Below are 18,849 nucleotides of genomic sequence, written 5' to 3' on the forward strand. Positions count from 1 at the left end.
AACTGCAGGCCGAGCGCGTAGATAACGCTATTGTAAATGACAAATATTAGGGTGGTCGGGTTGGGTTTTTTTGTTGTTGTTGGGTTTTTCTTTTCTTTTCTTTTTTTTTCTCCTTGGTACCTATTACATTATGATCCTTCCGCCCGCCCGGCCCTTTCCCGCGCTGCCCGCGGGATCGCTGACGTCGCTCGGCGCAAGCCGGGCCTCGGCAGCCAGGTCAGCGTTCGACCGCGGGTCAGGAAAAGGGCAGTTTTCTCTTTCCGAGGAGCCCTTTCCCCTGCCCTCCTGTTCCCGTCTCACCCACGCGCCTTCTTTAGAGCTCTGCCTTATATTTTCAAATACAAAAACAACCCAAAAAAACTTATATTCACCAGTGAAAACTCTTCTTCCTTCCCGTAAGCAGAACCCCTAATCCCGTTTGCGTTAGACCCGTTCCTCACCCAGGTTCCTCCAAACCGAGCGACGCTCCGAAATGCCCGAAGCGCCGCGGAGCAGCCGTAACCTCCCGCGAGCGCGTTGCCCCAAACGGGCTTCCAGCGGCCCCCTGCAGCGGGGCGTCTCGTCCCGGGTAAACGGAGGAACGYGCTCGGGGTAGGTCCGCTCTTTCGATCCAGTAAAATACCGCGGCTGCACAGCCAAATTACAAAATTATTAACGGACGAAGACGCAAAGCGATCTCGCGTAGATGTTTTTATGACGATTCTTTCCCCCGTTTGCAAACTCATTTGCACGCACCGCTGGAGAGACTGGCTTTAGAAGCGCCTTAGGAGTAATTCCCACGCAAGCTTGGCTCCACGGCGGCAAGGGAGGAAAGCTGCTGAAGCGAGTCCTCCTTTCACAGCCTGCCTGGGCCTCAGATTGCTCAACCGCAGGAGAAGAGCCCTCCAGAACATCTCTCCTCCAGAAGACGTAGGTGCTAACGTTAAAGAAGAGACGCACACGTTCTTCAGGTCTGCAAGACTTGGAGGCCGCAAGGCTCACGCGCTGCTGTGGGAGCCTTAGAAATTAAGAGCTGCAGTGAAGGCTGAAGCGTAACCCACAAGGGTCACCTGCCTTTGCCGTCAATAAATACATAAAAATCAATGTTCTACGTACTCAGAACGCCTGGAAAGAAACCCGGTTAATCTAGCAGCCTATATCACCGGAGATGGGAAATCTCCCGATGAGCTCTCGGGAATATAACGATATTCAGAGCCACACACTTAGCATGCAACTGCACGAGCAGTACGTCAACGCCAGCAGAGAGCACTTTCAGTTTAGCCATATTTTTCAGTGCACTCAAAGGAAAAAAAAAAACAACAAAAAAGCCTAATTACTGGAAAATTGAAACCGATACAGTAAAATGGTGGATTTTGTTGGACAGGAGCAAATCTCAGCCCGTCAAACAGGATCCTCTCAAATAGTGTTTGAAGACTGGAGAATTTCTCTTAACTGTAACAAACAAAACATCTAAAACTTCTCCTCAATTCCCCAATTTGCACTGAATACTGAAGTTTTTGTGGGTAAAGGGGAATTCTTTCAGGGAAACTATACAAGCAAGAAATATGTATTTGGCCTATTATAAACCCAGAGTCTACAACAGCTGCAAAAAAATATCCTTTTCTATTTCTGTGGCCTGTGCCATGTAAAGCAGCTGTGGGTTTTTTCACCCAAATCTATCCACCACTGTAGGCACAGGCCTATTTTTCACTTCAGGTAACGCACTTCATAACCAGGCGAACATAAATACATATTTTGCAAGCGCTTCCTTGCAGGCAACATTGACAGGAGGAGCAGCACTCAGTCGTCCGGTTGCGGACAAAATCCAGTGTCAGCACCGTACTCGCAAGACGCTCAGACTTACCAGCACAGAGTATATGTGCAGGCACCGGTACACGGGGGAGAAGTCCACCAAATCCTGAGCCCCAGGCACCTAAAAGACGGCAGGAGATCAGCATTAAATACACAGAATCAGCATTAAATACGCAGAACTCATATAGCTAAGTGTAACTCTAATGCATGCAAGTCTGACAGAGCGCGATATCAGGAATTTCAGGTATGTAAAATTAAAAGTAGTTATTGATCTCTATTTTATTCGTCTATATTTACATTTTTAAAGGCTCTCAAAGCAGGAAAATTTCATTTAATCTCTCTCACACTCCATCTAGGCTCCCCTAAGAAATTCTATCGTATCATTTGGCCCTGGGTTAGCCGCCTCAGCAGAGATGCAAGAGATTTAATTTTGACCACAGGCTTAAGTGCGAGTTCAAGCGTCCTGGCGGAAGCTGTCCTGGTACTTATGCAACAGTAAAAACTCTTATTCTCCAGATTTCTAGTCTGATTTCTTTAAAAGCATGAATTCTACTTTTTTTTTTTTCTTTTTTTTTTTTTAAACACAAAAGCCACACAGACTTCATCTCTCAACAACACAGTGAATCTCACACAGGGACAAGGAAGCACAGTTTTGGAGGGTGGGAAGGAGGGAGGAAGATCAGAGAAGAGATTTGCATACAAGAAGCCTGGGTCCTTTGGAGACGTTCAAGTCAGCAGGGTGTTCAGCTTGTTGGCCACGGCATAAAGCTAAAGCAACCCTCCTCCTCCTCCTCCTCCAAAAGGCAGCGAGGAGGGGAGTGTTCTGTTGACACGCGGTGGAAAAAAGGGGAGCAAGATGAAAGGCACCAATGGACAGGCCTGGGAAACATGTTTAGTTTAAACATTTCTAATTACGCTTAAGAGGCATTTCTGCTCAAAAGGAGGTAGGATGAAGCAGGGAGAAGTTTCTGGCTGGAGTAGGGCATGCAAGTCCCAACCAACACTGCCCGAGCGCCGGGGGCGAGTGGTCCTCCTCATCCCAAGCAGCGGCCCCAAGCAGGGAGCGCAGAAGTTACAGCCCGCAAAGGGCAAGCAAGGGATTTTGCTAAAAGCCTCCTGCACAGCGAGAAGCCGGAGCTGTTAAAGAGCCCCCTGCACGCAAGGAAACCCGTCCGTCCGTCTTGTTAAGCTCTCCTTTCCTTCCTTTCATAAAACAGGCCCCGGCCTGAGGTTCAAGGTGAACCGCACGCACCGCTCATCTTGCACACGCTACCGGTCTCGCTAACATCTCTTGCGCACATCTTTTAAAAGAAAGAGCAAATCCGACGATTGCAAACACTCAGCAGCAGTTTTGCTGTGTTGCCGTCAGGTTTATCACGTCTTCTTGCTCACTCCTTTTGCATGCGCGGCCTCCCAGCTCTTCTAAGGTTCCCTCCATAGCTCCCAATCCAGATTTCGTTCAGCTTGCCGACTGCTCCAAACACAGCTTTTGCCCTGCTCTGTTCCCCCAGCATTAAGCACAATTGGTCTCCAGCTGGTAAAACTGTAAAATACTTTTGGCTCAGAAGTCACCGAATGCCAAACGGCTGGAGATCACAGAAGCATGCGGAGAAGGATGGTTGCACGCTCGACCAAGCCATCGTCCGGCGACCACCATCAGCGCCAGCAACGCAGACGGGACGAACCCCAAGTCCGTCCCGTCTTCCTCCGAGGGAGGGGACATCTGTCGTCTCTTCACAATACCATCAAAGCGGACGATGTTTTTCTATGAACTGGAATTTAGGATCAAACTTTTTTGCTCCTCTTGGGTTTTGGGCAGTAGTTGAAGACAGTCCCCAGAGAAATACGTTTGATAAAGATTTGTGCAATCGAGCGATTGCCAGAAATGGACTTCACCACCTCAGCGAAATCCTTTCAAAGCAGACAGCAACATTTTCACAGGCTCTGATCTTCTGCAAAGACTTTTAAGCCCCCCCCCCAAACACACAAAACATCCTGGTCTATTCTGCAAAATTAATCTCCCAGAGACATTAACAATTTTTAAATTGTTAATCTAGTTAAAACACTATCAGACACGGATGCGCAAACCCTGGAGCACTTCCACTGAACGAAAAGACGTGCACCCAGGTGATCAAAAAGATTTTACGCAGGATGCAAACCGACAGCGTATTTTTAAGGAAAAGAACAGACCATCTCCTCCACATAGTCACATTCAGGCTTAGCTCCCTTTTAGGAGCTACTCGATTTTCTTAGCAAAAGCTGCACTACCACTGTTCAAAGGAAAAAAAAAAAAAAACCAACTCAACACTTTGATTTTTGAAAGTTGGCAATGAAATTAGAGCTAGAGCCTCCTCAACAGCAGAACGGCTACTCCCCTGACAGCTGCACTTCAGCCTAATCTTTTTGCTTTTAATTTGTAGAACAGAGAACGTATTCATCTTCTCCTAATTTTTCCCATTCCACAAACATCAGCGTCACGAGCCTCGTTCCCCAACTGCACATCTGGCACGTTGCTGGTACCGGGAGCCCAGGCAAACCCGCCAGGCTCCGAGCAGCTGAACCCTCTCCCTTCGGAAAGAGGCTTTCAAGTTGGGTTAAACACGGATTCTAGCAAATTTAACCCATGGAAGACAGGTTTTCAGCGCAAGTTCTCCGTCGCGGTCTCAGAGCTAAGGGATGCTCTGACCCGATTTTAGGCAAATTTGTGATACAATGGCTTGAACCTATGATCCTTGTCGCTTTTTGATGTAAAGATGTGACACAGACGCAAATACGCTTGCCCCGTTTCAGCGAGGAAAAAAAAAATCCACAGTGCAATACTAGGAATTCTAGAGAGGTGTTTTATGGACTAACTCATGGGCCCATTGATTTAAGTACGTAGATGCCCAGAGGCAGGTGAAAGTGCAGCTGCAGGATCAGGGGTGTCCACAAAGGCTCAAGTCCGAAGGAGCAGGTGGGGTCTCTCTGCACGTTCTTCCAGTGCAGAAAGAGCCTGTTGACCTCTGCGGTTGGAAGCAGTCCTGCTTGTGCACAGCTTCAGCGAATCCCATCGGAGCGCTCCGGTACTAGCGGCTGCGATGCATTTTATCCCGCGCTGAACGGACGTAGGGGACAAATCGCGCTGTGGGCTTGCTGCACCCCTCCTGGTCTCAGTGTCCTCTGACTGCTCTAGTGCACGCCACCACTTAACCTCAGGGGAAAAAAGCCCTGAATCTATTCCCAAGGTCAAGAGGATGCTCGAAACAGCGTAATGCTGGACCTGGCGAGAGCGTCCTGCCAGACTATCTGAGCTCATTCTGGCTGGCGTTAGAGACAACAGGGAAACAGCTTCGTCTGGAAAGAGAGAGGGTTCTCACAGCTTCCAACATGTTTTTTGCATAATTACTAGTGGAAGCAAGGAAAGGTGAAGGCTGATGGCACCTAACAAGGCCCATTCATCTGGGAAAGTCCAGAGGGCTCCCTGGGGTCCCTGCTCTAGCTCCCAAAAATTGAATAAATCTATTATATCATGTAGAGAATCATTCCTACAGCCAGGTCAACCGAAAGACTGCCAGAAGTTTGATGAGCTTCAGCTCTGACTCACACCTGCTGATATCCTGACTGCCAAGCTGCTCTGCCAAATACGAGGCTGGCTGCACTTTCGTGATTTCTTCTTCAACGACAAGGGAGTAGCCGTTATTCTGAAGCATGCTGTTCTTCCTTAAAATTCCCCCTCTCCCACAGGGGAGCACCAGGGAGTCCACTTCGAACCAACTGCTCCACAGACACCCGGCAGGTCCTTTTCGGGGGACAACACAAAACCGTGGCAGGTTACAGGTGGGTTTGTCCTGACACGCTCAACAAAATCAAATAAGAAAAGTCACTGAAAATCAGAAGACTCTGGACAAACTTTGTATTTTTCCTAGATGCTTTTTTACTAGAAAGGGGTACAGCTGGCCCAAGCAGAACAGAGGGCCTCCTCGCTGTAAAATGGAGATCCTCCTTCAGAAACTTGACATTCACAGAAACTGAACTCAAACCTTCTCCCAACTCACTTTCACCTTGCACTGCAAAGCAGCTCATGCATAAGGTAGAAGAAAAACCAAACCCCAAAACCTGGTCAAGTGAAGACTTCAGGACCTTGGGTCTCACTATATCCCCTCCGCCAGCCTGCTCTGATGCTAAGCTTCGTGTTAGCACAAGGAATGTGGACAGTTGTGCCGAGCCCCAACAGGATGCCTAAAATTGTGAGGAATCTCCATTCTTGCAGGATTTCAAAAAACAGCTAAATTAAGCTATAGCTGTACCAGTCTCATGTTATTGATAGTCCTGCTTAAAGCAGGAGGTTGAACTAGAGACTTGCAGAGGTCCTTTCCAACTTCCATGATTCACTAGGAGAGTAGATGTTTTTCAGTTTCTTTGAGGAAATCATCTAGTCTCCAAAAGCATAGAGGATACCTGCAAGTCCTCTGCTTCTGTTTGAAGGCCAAGATCCACTCTTCTTAACTTTAAGCAGCTAGAACATCAGAAAGATATCAGGCTTTCAGTAAGAGACTCAGACCTTCAGTAAGATGCATCACCTACAGCTGTGCCCACTCCCTTACTCCGGTTATGCAGAGAGCTCCTACCTCAGTGAGGCATCCATACGTCAGGTGGGTAAGTCTGGACCATAATGTCTCCAAATTGGAGAACTCTAATGAACCATGCCTCACATTGCTTCTTTTGAAGGCAGCTGGCAGAGCTCTCTTAAACTATTCCAAAGGAGAGCACGATCGGTATTAGAATACACCTAACAGCATAAGCAAAACTTTTGCTCTTTATTCCCTTGCACCGCTTGTCCTGGGAATTTTGCTGCAGGGATGAAGGGATTGCTCCATACGGGTGAGGAATCACAGGACCCTTAGTCTACCCAGCCAAGCTGGGGAACTCCAAAAGCAGCCTACTGAGGGGCCTCAGATATTTGCTAGAGGAAAAAATACTTCTCCCACTTGGTCCAGAGCTGGCTGGCCTATATACCGGGATCAGCAGCTCTCTCCTCCCAAAAGCTTGAATCAGAAGCACCAGCTGGGACAATCCTGTCTTCAGCCCTGAGCAGGAGTAGATGCGGAGCTCACCCTCCACTCTTCCCTTCCATATTCAGCCAGCAGTCACTGCTGTCTTTCAAACAGAGACTTGGGGTTACTGGTTGGCACCTTCTGCTGAGCCAGGTGACCAGGAACGGTTATGACTGCCATCCTTGAATACTTTCAGATCATTTCTTTACTTGTCTACCGACTTTATTTTCCAAGGGCTGTCGTTTCCTTCTCCAGGCTTTCTTGTTAGCAGTATTCCATATTTCCCAGGGAAATATAAGCCTCAGCAATCTTGTGTCAGAGGGACTAAACACAGAAACAACGCGTGCCCACCTGTAGCAGTACTGTCCCTCTAAGATCATACAGCTTTCAGAGCTCCACAACATGATGGCTGGATACAAAATGTGATACAATTCCCTTGCCCTCGGGATGCTTAACCCTAACAATTTTAGTGAATTGAACTTAGTTTTGGAGACTCAAATTCCCTATTAGTAAGATCCTAAGTCTGCCTATTATCACTGAACAGACAAGGTAATCAGAAGAAGTCATACTACAAGAGGAAAAGCTTGGAATGAATCCGTCAACCACGGAAAACAATTCTGCAACTGGCCTGTAACTTTAGCAAACCCTTACCAAAGGGTCCAGCATTACCATTTTACACACCTAACACTCCTTTAGGTTTAACGGCTGTTTCAGTGTGCTTCCATTCAAGACGAGAGGCCCAGCTGTGCTAGCAAACGAGCGGTTTTCCATGAGAAGACGTTAACCTCTGCCATTCGCCTCCGTGCTCTCCCCAGGCACGCTGCTGCCTCGCCACCGATTTCATCACCAAGGACAGCAGCTCCTCCCGGCCGAACGCACTCTTGGGCTTCCCAAGGGCATCGCTCCGCTGCCGGGGTAAACCCATGGCCTTCTTGGTGGTGGCCTTCTTGGGCTGACACACCAACGGGCCATCAAGCACCTCTAACCACCAAGCGCTCTAATGACTGAAGAAGACTTTGCACTCTTATCAGCGAAGGATTAATCCTTACTCTAAGTTTACTGGCTTACTACCAGTCTGGCTTTACACGTGCCAAGACATGGGACTTCATCCACTTAGAGACTAGTTAATGGTTTGATAAACTGCATTAAGAGATTTCTCCCAACCGCACTGTAAAAATTATTGTCTTAAAAACAACGCTTTGCCTCTTAATGTTTGCATCTTTCAGTTCTAATTAGACTCAAACTTTACATACACCGCAGCAAGTAACTCCACATTTCAAGCAGCTAATTCAGGGAGAATTCACTTCAAAGCAAGAGAGAGATTTTTAGAGTGAGATGGAACAAGAACTATTCAAAGAACCAGAATTTTTCCTTTCCAGGAAAGTATTAAACCAGATATACTCAGATCAATATTTGTTTTCCAAAAACGTGCCCTTCCTACTCGTTTTTAACTTCTGCTCTATTTCCATTTTGACGTAGAAGTATCACACCCCGATGGTTTCAGTGCAGCACGAGGGGGTCTGAGCTGTACCCTAGTTTGGTCACTGCGAAGAAAGCGGTGATCTCCTCTGTCTGCTCTGCAAGTACAGCAGAGATCAAGAGGAAAGAAAGATCACCATGGGGGAAAAGGCAGACTACGAGCACAGACCCATATGGGATGACCCAAGCTACTGCAAACATTAGAAACTTGTTTTTCATCCTCTTCCGTGGATGGTCATAGACTGTCAGCCCAGGGCTGCAGAGACAACCCGATTCAGTTACAGGTTGTACGAGAAAACTACCATTCTCCTGACGTAACAGATGCTTCCACAGTAAGAGAAAAACCATGTAGCGTGGCAGAGAAAACTTTCCCAAACGGCCAACGCGAGACTATATAGCATGAAATGACAGAACACATCAAAAAAGCTCAACACCTTGTGCCCTATATCCATGTTCCTCTGAACTGCCGTTCCTGAAATGCACAGTGATGGGACTAGTTTGCATTTTAAGCGCTACGAATCCAAGATGTTCCGCTATATACTTTATTCTCTAGAAAGAGCAAGGAACAGCACGAGAGAGGTTATGCTTAGCATTTATTAGTGAAAGGCACTGGCATACTGTAATGGCTAAGAAGGTATGGAAATCATAGCTGGGAAAACAGCCAATCTGAGGAAGCAGCAGCACAGAGACCGCACTCTGGGACCCGGGACGAGGGGTAGGAAAGACAATATGTTCCTCACACACCAACACACTCTCTCTCCTATAGATATTTTTATATTGGGGATTGAGCCTCCGTACTGAGCAGAGCGGCAATGCATTCTGCACACATCAAGGGATTAAAAACGCATTAAAACGTTCTGTCCAAATCCAGGCCTTTGCAGCACAGAGAACGTGCATCTGTCACGAACACACACGTTCTGCAGAAGAGGCCAAGCATCTCGCACACTATGTGGCATTTTTTCTTCTTTTAAATGGCTCAGGATAGATACCAGATTGCCTTCCCAAGTGAGCAAAGGCCACCAAAGCACAGCCCTTGAGCTAGAAGAAGGCCTGTAGGACAGAACACATAGGCTCGTTTTCATGTAATACTCGTATAACAGTGTACGGAGCTCTGCTGAGCCCGCTAACAAGAATACGGGCAAGAGTGTAAAGTGACCCAAGACTAAAAGCCACCCAACAACTACCCAATCTATTCTACATCTTTACAATAAGTTGCATGAAAACATGCACAGCTGAGCTAGGTGCAAACACTCTTTGACACACTCAAGTCATCCCCAAGCTGTCCTCCTGGATTTGATGTTATACAGTTACCTCTTCATCCTCATCCTCATCTTCAACATCCAGGATACCCGAATCCTGCTCAGACATGGGGCTAGTGTTTTTTACCTCCAAATCTGAGCTTGCACAGACTTCTTTCTTGGACTTCTTTCCGCCACTTATCCTGGGATGCTGTGATACAATATTGTCCAGGTTTCTCTGCTGCTGTGCCTAGAAAAAAAGCAGATTTCACGTTTTACGATAGCATCCTCGGACTCGTATTTTTTCAGCCAAAAGATGCAATCAGTCATGAACTACGACAAATGAGGCAAAATAAAACACACACTTAATGGAACTTAGAGATGTTATGTTTTTCCTAACCCAGATATTCCAGAGAAACAGAAGATTCATTTCAAAACCATTTCAGCGATTATGCAACAACACAAACAATATTCTGACTCTTCACAAATCAAAATGCCAAACCCATCGTACTGCCATATTGATCTATTTACAGCGCAGATGCAGAAATATTAGCCCATAGGCCATGTGGTGACTGTCACAGGCTAAATTAAAGGACCTACTTAACTGTTGGATTTGTTCCTCTCTTTTCAACCCGTGTCAGCACAAAACACTCCACATCTGGACCCCAGAGGTTCCTGAAAGCATTTTTGCGGTACCCCAGATCTTAATTGTACGGTGCTTGTTTACAGAGCAATCCGTAAGAGGTATTCAACCCAAATGCTCTCACTGGGAGAGCCACCGGGATGCAGGGAACGCAGCACGCGGGCTCAGCGGAGCTCCCTCGTGCCACCGTTAACACCTACTCCTCGCCTTTGGGTTTTGCTCCCGGGAGCGGTTAGTAGACGTGCTCTGCTACAAAACCTCCTGTTGGCTTCCTCAAGGCTAGCGAGCCCAGTATCCAACAGGAAAATCGTCTAGCCCCAATTTTCCAAGAGAGTTGACCAAGAAGTTCAAGCTGAAGTGCAAGGAGGGGGAACGGCATACAGGCACCATTCGAATTCCAGGCGCAAAAACCATGTCTAACACAAGGAGAAAAGGTTGGGCCAACAAGTTAACTGGTTCTGTACATTGCTGTATGTAGAAAATAAACACTCTGGAAACCTCAAATTTATATCGATACATGCACACAGATTTATAGCATCTCCCCCCTATTCATATATATAGAAAGAGAGAAAGATGTATGGAAATCATCCAGATGCCTTTCTAAAAAGCAGTCATTTTAGATAGTGCAGATATATAAAATATATACAAGCGTGCACACGTGCGTGTGTGTATATATACACACATATGTCGTTATATTTATACAAATTCCCTATACAAACGAAATTGAGCCTGTCTCTGAGGGTTTGATTGCTCCTCTGCAGCAGTTAACGCACACACACTGCTCAACACTAGCAGCACATCACACCAGCGAGGTGGCCAGAGGGACCATCCATGACCCACACTAAGGGAACAGACTAACTTTAGATGGAAGAAGGAATCCTAGAAACCCTGTTGCGGGTACCGGCGCCAGCGAAGCCACCTCAGACCAGACTTTCGACCTCTAGCTTATGCGCTGCTTTTGCAGCGGTGTTATGAAAGAAGAAAAGGGTTGGAAAACCTAAATCAAAAGGGACAGGTTTTCGAGGATACAATGGGAAAGCAGTAATGAAGGTACCGATTTGAACGAATTTTTGCCAGCTCAGATTGCAGCTGGGACACAGGAACTGATTGTGCTATGGAAACGGCAGAGAGTGAAAACAAGTGGGACCTCAGAAAAAAAAAACAAAACCCAAAAAACACAAATTGCTTTTTGCCACCCGAACTGCAGAAAGAAGCAAACTCTCTACCTAGAGTGTAAACCACCAAAACAATCTGCTTTTAAACACTATTAATATCCCAGAAAAAGAATTTACGAGCGAATTTTGACAGCCTCTCTTTCAGGTCAGCTCCCTTTTAAATCCCTCCTTGGGAAGAAACATCCCGTCGGGGATAGATCGCTTCTAGTTTCTGGATCTGAAGAACATTAAAAGCCAAGCGCTACATGGAAATCTCCTCTCTCCTTGCAAAATGCCCCGGTCTCTCCTGCTCCGTAAGCAACCTGCCTTTCGCCCTGTACATGCACGTGTGCATAAGGCAACCTAGCGGGTCTGAATTACTGAGCACAGCATCGATAACAGGATTAACCCCGTATCGCTGACAGCGGGCAGCGTTGCACCAGGAATTGCAGTAGCACAATCTTGACCTCTAGCGGCTGCAAAGCAGTAATATCACTAAAGTTCAATACAAGAGAAGTGACAGCCAAGCAACAGGACTACCCAGCAGGCTTAATAAAAAGATCTCTTGAAGGATGAGGCTCTACAATAGGGATTTTTGCAACAAAGCCGCAGAGAAGGTCCGCATTAGCACTGCTCGAGACAAATTTCGCTAGCAACGTCAACGCTTTAAGCAAATGGGAAAAGGGCTGTTTTCTGCATTAGAAATGGCTAACTTCAGAGGCACGACTCTATAGAAAGCCATTGCAACATCATCCAAAGAGAATCAGGGCTTCAAAAAGGGGAATAGCGCTTGGTCCGCCTGAAGCCCCCACAACAAAGAGATCCCAGGCTCGATGCTGCTCTCAGATACACCCATTTATGACATAAGTTACTCAACTGAAGCGTAATGAAGTTGTAATGCTGACTCCACTGTGAAGTACACCACAAGCAAGCCCAGCGCCCCCACTAAAATCTCTCAGATTCATATAATCTCTTTTTTCCTCTAGGAAGAGGAGAAAGAAAAGAATCAGAAAATGCAGAGTTTTACATAAAACGCTGAACTTTAAACAGATCATTAAGCAGAGCGTAGCAAGATCACAGAGGAAAACAAAGCGGTCCTGGGAGAGGAAAAGTCTTGACTAACCAGCCAAAGGATGCCACTGTTGGCTTGGCGCACTCGGTGGCAAGCTTTGCCGTCTGAGCTCGAAGTCCATAATATTAAGCATTTTAGGCTGAGCATGGACTTGGTCTCAACTGAGGACCTTGTAGACATGGTCTCAAAAGACCAATTACATTGCTCTCCCATCTCTTTTCAAACAAAAGCTATTAGTACCTTCCTTCTGCTGCGGCTATGCCAAGAACAGTTCATTGCAGCTCAGTGTCTGGCGAGCGGCAGAACAGATCTGAACCGAAACTCCACAGTCCGGGAAATCTGTCCTTCTAGAAAAAGCTCTGGGTCAGGGAGTTCAAAATCCAAATTCATATCCCATGTTTTGCCTTTATTTTATTGCATAGTTTTAATTCAGTTCACGAACCAAAGTTTCTCAGCAGAAGAATTCTGACCTGAATTAAAACCCGGGGATCTGCCGGGAAAAAGAAACAACAAAAAAGAAATAAAAGGACATGCTCCACCTCCCAGTGATCCACAAAAAGCAGCCAGAGAGACGCTCCCAATGACTTCGCCTACAAGGGGCAGATTTTACCTTTAGGAATTGGGATTAAGAGGAGAATCCTGCCACCCCCTCTCCCAGCAGGAAACAACATGGACTGAAGTGACCCAGAAGTGAGAAATATCAAGTTTTTGTTAACTTTAGCAGGCTCAGGTGAAGTCACCAAGGTTTTGGTTTCACCTGGAGAGAAAGAGTGAGCCAGGGGCAGAGGCCCAGAGGAAGCAGCTAAGGAGGAATTTGGGCTTAACGGCCACGGAGCTCCCAGGCCTGCCGCTGTCTCGCTCCCCAGCAGCTCGGCAAGAGCTCCGACGCGGCGCGCAAAGGATGAAAAACGACCTGCAGAGCAGGCACAGTTGGATTTTAATGCTCTCTTTCACATCAAGGCATCTGCAGGAGCCCACTGAAGAGGCACACTTTGGAAACCACATCAAAGCGCAGGCGACACTCCAGCGTGCCCTCCGAAAATGGGGGAACATGAGGCTGCAGGGAGGAGAAGAGCCCTCCAGGGACAAAAATAAAATAAAAAAAAAATCCCCTTACCTTTTGGTGTGGTTTACATGAAAGCAAATGCGTTTTTCTATTATCCTCTCAAATTGCCTCTATTACGCAAGACTATCAATCTCTTGACTCTCTGCTTAATGTGACAACATAAAGAAAAAAAAAGAAGTTAAGAAACCAAACGTCTGCTCATAGCCAACATTACATTTAGCAATAACACACAAAGCGTTGGGTTCCCGTAGCTGAAACTCCCTCCAAGCACAGTTATTTTCGTTTGCCCACGTGATGAGCACACGAGCTGGCCAGCTTCACAGCAGCCCAGGATCACCCCACGCTGATGGGACACGACACATGGCCTCCAGAAGTAACACCAAGGCCAGGCTGGACGATGGAGAAAGCAAGCAGAGCCTTCCCTTGCTACCCTGCCAGTTTGGATCTGAGCCAGGGACCTACATTTGTGGTGGCAACTGGACCACTGGCTGGTCAAGGGACATCTAGGAGCTGCTGCTCGTTTCTACAGCTGACGAGTTAGTAGCTTTTGTTGGTTGAATACAACTGGAAGGATCAATCTCTAGCTGCTGTTTCTTGAAAAACGGAGGATCAAAATAATAAAGGAAAAAAAAAATGTAGTTTGTACCTTCATTACATGTTTTCCCTCCTGAAACATCAGCTTCTATTACGTGACTTCCACGCCATTCCGCCAAGCACTCAACCTTTGGGGGGTTTTGTCAAGTCCGACATACAAGAGTCCTAAACACTAGTCCCCTCAATATTTTCCATCCATCCTCACATTGTTGCTTTCCAGGCTAAATTTTGGAGCCGCAACTATACGTTCGCAAGCCCTCGCGTGGCTTAGCCACCAACGACCAAGCGCGCAGCCCGGATCGCAGGAGAAATTAAGGGTACCGGCATAACCTACTAGTGAGAAGCAGTAGCTGAATTAAGCACAGTAACAGGACTGCTTGCGATCAAGCGAACAGAGCCCAAAATCTGCAAACACGTCCTGTGCTGCCAAGCTGGAGAATCAAGCAGACTCGCAGAGCGGGCATAGGTTCCTCCGAGCTTTAGCTGCAGAAGCCACGTACTTCAGAAGGGAAAGCTGCACAGCGAACCACTTAAAATAAATAAATAAATAAATAAATAAATCAAAGGGGTTTTTTAGTGGTTTTATGACTGTCTTATTTTTTGCCATTGGTTTGCCAATGTTGACAAGGAGCCCGTCTTACCTCCCGTCACCTCCGCCCACCGATGAACAGCCAATATTTACTTTTACGAAGAATCTAATTAGCTCTTTCCTGATGAGACGGTAGATAAGACACGGCAAAAGCGGTTTTATTATTTAAACAGCATTGGAGTATCGCTGTGGTTAGCTTTGGTGGTTTTGATTAGTTACTGAGCGTTTGCTGCTGGGATTGTTTTATAGACCCCTCTAATGGGCTGCGACACAGAACTTTAAAATATTGTTTCACAGTATCCCTAGGAATGGAATACATATTCCTCAAACAGCATTACAAAAAGCAGACTGGCTACGGGGGAAGAAAAAAGGAAAGTTAATAAAAAATGACAGTGCGGCTGGCTCCATGCCAGAGATCCATTTGAAAGTTATAAAACCCCTCTCGGCTCAGATAAAAGCGCCTATTGTTATTGCAAGGTGTAAACTCAACACGCCGACACGGCTTCTGTTTTGAGTTTTAACTAAAATCCCGGCACTTGTCAAGACGATAAGAGTTTCTGCCTCTCTGCTCGCTCGGCGGTAACCGGTTCTCGCACAACCCAATTTGTCCAAGGTCCCCCGCAGCAGAGGAAAAGGGGCCCAAGAAGGGCGGTTTTGCAGGATCTTGGCCATTAGAAAAAACAGTTTGGAGAGGGAGAGCTCGAAGCGTTGCTCTCCCCAGCACGGACGTTTCTCCAACCTCCCTCTCCTCCTTCCCCAGGAATGACCTTCCTCCTCGGGAGCTAAAACCCAGGCCGCGATGCTGCAGCGCGGGGTCCCAAATACCAGTTTCAGCTCAAGCTTTCGGCATCTAGTGGGCGACTGGGAACCAGGAATTTTCCCCCTGCTTTTGCTGCCACGCAGTGATTTAGCCTCGTCCTTTCATCCCCCCTCTCCTGCTCGTTTTCCTTAGCCACGCGGCAAGGTCAGCATTATTTACATCCTCGGAGTTCACTGTAAAGAGTAATGTGGTTAATTCAGAATTTTATATTTAAAAAAAAAGAAAGAAAGAAAAAACATTAAACCTCTAATGTTCTTTGGAAACGCTCCTGTGCTCCAGTACTTAAGAGAAAAGGATGAGCTATTAAGGCTTCAGTACTCCCCTTTCCTAGCAGCTGTAAAAAGAAGTTTATCGTATTAGCATTGATAAAAGGAGTTAGGCAACCACGTCCTCCAGGTCAGCTGTATAATAAAAGACAAAAAGCCATTTTTTAACAGGTCCTTTATTGAGCCAAGCATCGATTTACACTTGCGTGGGATCCAGCCTCCAGACCGAGCTATCCACACGCAGGCATCAAAAGTAGCTCAGCCGCGCGATTAAAAAGTTTATTTATCCCATTTACACCGAGCGGAGAAGCTGAAAATTAGATAAGGCGGCTAAAAGCAGGAGGAGGAACACGGCTCCGCAAGGAATTTCAAACGCATTAAAGAACGCGGCCCCGACAACTGCGAGATTCGGGTCCCCGCTGAATCGGTCGCAAATGCCCCGCAAGCCCGGCTCGGAGGAAAGCGTCACCAATCGCCGTGAAGCCGCTCGATGCATATTCTGTGCTCAGCCCTCACCAACGATTTAAAATGCTTTTTCAAGTGGTTCTGATTATCTTTGCACAAACCCCCCCGCTATACGTAGTGGTGTACGCTATGCTCTAGTTGTTTTTTTAATGCTGCCTTTTGATATAACATCGAAGAGGTATCTCTGCCCCCGATGAGACGTAATGATGACTCAAAGCAAAAGCAGCAGCTCCCAGGCTTCCGGTTAACCTCAGGAACAGGGGGAGCCACGAGAGGACCCCAACCAAACCCGCTCACAGGTGAACGGGTCCAGCTCTTCCCTCCCATCCCCGGAAAACCAACGTGGATGCAACCGGGCAGGACCAAGCCTTAGCTCTACCCACTCCCTCAGGCATCAGGGACGAGCAACTGTTTTCTAAGCAAGTGCTCGTTTCAGCACGCTCTCTGATGAGACAGATGAGACTCTGATGAGACTTTTTCTGCTATTGAAAAGAAAAAAGCCAGACAAAAGGCCTGTTTTCCCAGAGACCGAAGCCAGAAGAAAAGGGGACATGGAAGGAGAAGGGAGGGAAACAGTAAAGGGGCAGTTTCGGGCTTTGATCTAAAGCGCCTGAGAAAATATGCAATGTCCCACTACTCGCTCTTGCTCAGGTCCTGTCCTGCGATGAGATAGCAGCACCTAAGCCCTGCGGCCAGCAGCCAATGTAACAACCCAGGCAATTTCTCCCTTCATCTGAAAATACTGGAAGATGTCTCCAGCTACCAGCGTTAACACCTGCAACGTGGGGATTTCCCAAGCTTGGTCACCACAGCCTGCAGGCAGCTCCACCAGCAAGTGCCAACGTCTAACCCTCACCTCCCTTTAGACAGATGCAGGCAACCCTCTGGTTGCTGTCCCATCTCGCGCCTTGCCCAAAGAAGTTGCAAAACAATCACACCTATGGCCATTTGCAGCGAAAAGAAGTCTCCGATTACATCTCACAAAAGGCTGAAAGGGTGTTGGACTGCGAAGCTTTTGGGAACATAACCCATGGGTATTTTGAGAAACCAATGTCAACTTGCTGATGGCTGAAGATCTGAGCGCTGCTTTGGCTTGGAGGTGCAACCACCTGCAGTCTGATGCTGTACAGGGCTCTCCCACACGCTCCTAATCTGCAGTAACACATGCAAAACAAAGTTGGAAAAGCCGATTCCAATATTTCTGACTGTTTTTACTCTCATTTTCCCTCCCACTGTCTAGTGGGTATGGGCCTCTCGAAGCTACTGGTATGTTTGGAAACACTCGGCCTAATACCCCATTTTACATGTCAAGAAATGGAAACAGAGGCAGAGCTGCTCACTCGCCAGGACACCGAACAAGGATGACAGCTCATCAGTTCCCAGGTCTCTGCTCTGCACTTACTTATCTTGACCAAACTGACCCTCAAAAATTGTTTTAAATTATGCAGTTAAAAGAATGTTATTCCTCATATCCTGGCCTCGAATTAAACTCTTCTATTCCATTCTCTGTGGGAGTTCCCAAACTGCTGTGTTTCACACACCCTCTCTCTGGGCCTTGTCTAGCATTTTGGAGATAAGTTTCCTTTCAAGATTCTGCTTTTGTTTCCATTTATCGGTCTGTTTTTTTTCCCCCCACTAAAACAAGAATTCTGAGAAACTGCAGTGTTCAAAGCACCTATCTTAGATGGTGCCGATTATCCTGGAACACACAAAGACTCATCTAAATAAAAGGAAAAGATAAAGCCCCGAGCAATGAGTCCTGGACAAAACACTCCTTGGCCTGTCCACAAGGCAGCTTATAAGTCTCTTAAATCAGATGTGGGAAGATCTGGGGAGCAGATACCCTTAAGATCTGACCCACAGTCCAGATCTGCAGTCAGAAAAGACTGCATTCATGATCATCTGAGATACAGGTTGCACAGCTGGCCTCCAACTGAGCTACGGTGAGACTCCCGGTCACTAGAGACCTAACAGGGCGTTAGATGAAAGCATGCTAGAGATGGGCTCCGTAATGCCGATCACACCTGGGCAGAACATGCTGGGCTAAAGGACTTCTTGAGAGCCTTACAGTTCTATTTGCTATGACACAGAAATGCTTTTCCACCAGTAGGCTGAAGGGGTTCGCTCAAACTGCAGACAACTGCAAACTCAGAGCAGGTGGTGGTATAAGGACAATTTCAGCTATATATCAACGTACCAGAAATGTAAGCAGTAACAGGGTAAGGATCACAGCAGCTCAAGAATGAACCAGAACAAACAGAGAAACTGCCAGCATCTAGTTCATCTCTCTTGGAGGAAACAAACAACCATGGTACCTCCACCTTCAGAAGATTAAAAAAAAGAGAGAAAAACCCTTCTTGGAACAAGGAGTACTTCTTTCTGTTTAGGAATAACCCCTATTTTTTTTTTGATGAGAAACCCACAAAGAAGATGCCAAAAGGGCTGAGCCACAAAGACTAGCTTTTCTTGTTAAGTGCTAAACAGCTTTTTCAAGAATAACCATCTTCTCCATGATCCAAGAGCTTCAGGGTAACAGAAGAAAGAAGAACATTATTTTGTTATTTCTGTTTTTAATTAATCAGAGAGTTAAACAGCCTCTGCTTCTCCAAGCATGTTGACTACAAACCATATGAAAAATT

At 46.7% G+C, this 18,849-nt stretch overlaps 1 protein-coding gene across 15 annotated transcripts in view; it reads right to left on the reverse strand.

The window, feature by feature from the left end:
- The window catches only part of EXOC6B (exocyst complex component 6B), a 237,117-nt gene that overhangs the window by 136,940 nt on the left and 81,328 nt on the right, over positions 1–18,849 (reverse strand). For all 15 annotated transcript variants that reach the window (XR_003254712.1, XR_003254711.1, XM_026072704.1 and 12 more), the window contains exons 6-7: positions 9,615–9,791; positions 1,844–1,912 (exon numbers count right to left, since the gene is read on the reverse strand). Coding sequence is in view for 13 of the 15 variants with exons in the window: in XM_026072704.1 (XP_025928489.1) it covers positions 1,844–1,912; positions 9,615–9,791 (246 nt within the window). In the remaining 2 variants the exon portion in view is untranslated. The remainder of the gene's footprint in view (positions 1–1,843; positions 1,913–9,614; positions 9,792–18,849) is intronic.

Source organism: Apteryx rowi, unplaced genomic scaffold (assembly GCF_003343035.1).
Source record: "Apteryx rowi isolate R43461 unplaced genomic scaffold, aptRow1 scaffold_35, whole genome shotgun sequence".
Lineage (NCBI taxonomy): Eukaryota > Metazoa > Chordata > Aves > Apterygiformes > Apterygidae > Apteryx > Apteryx rowi.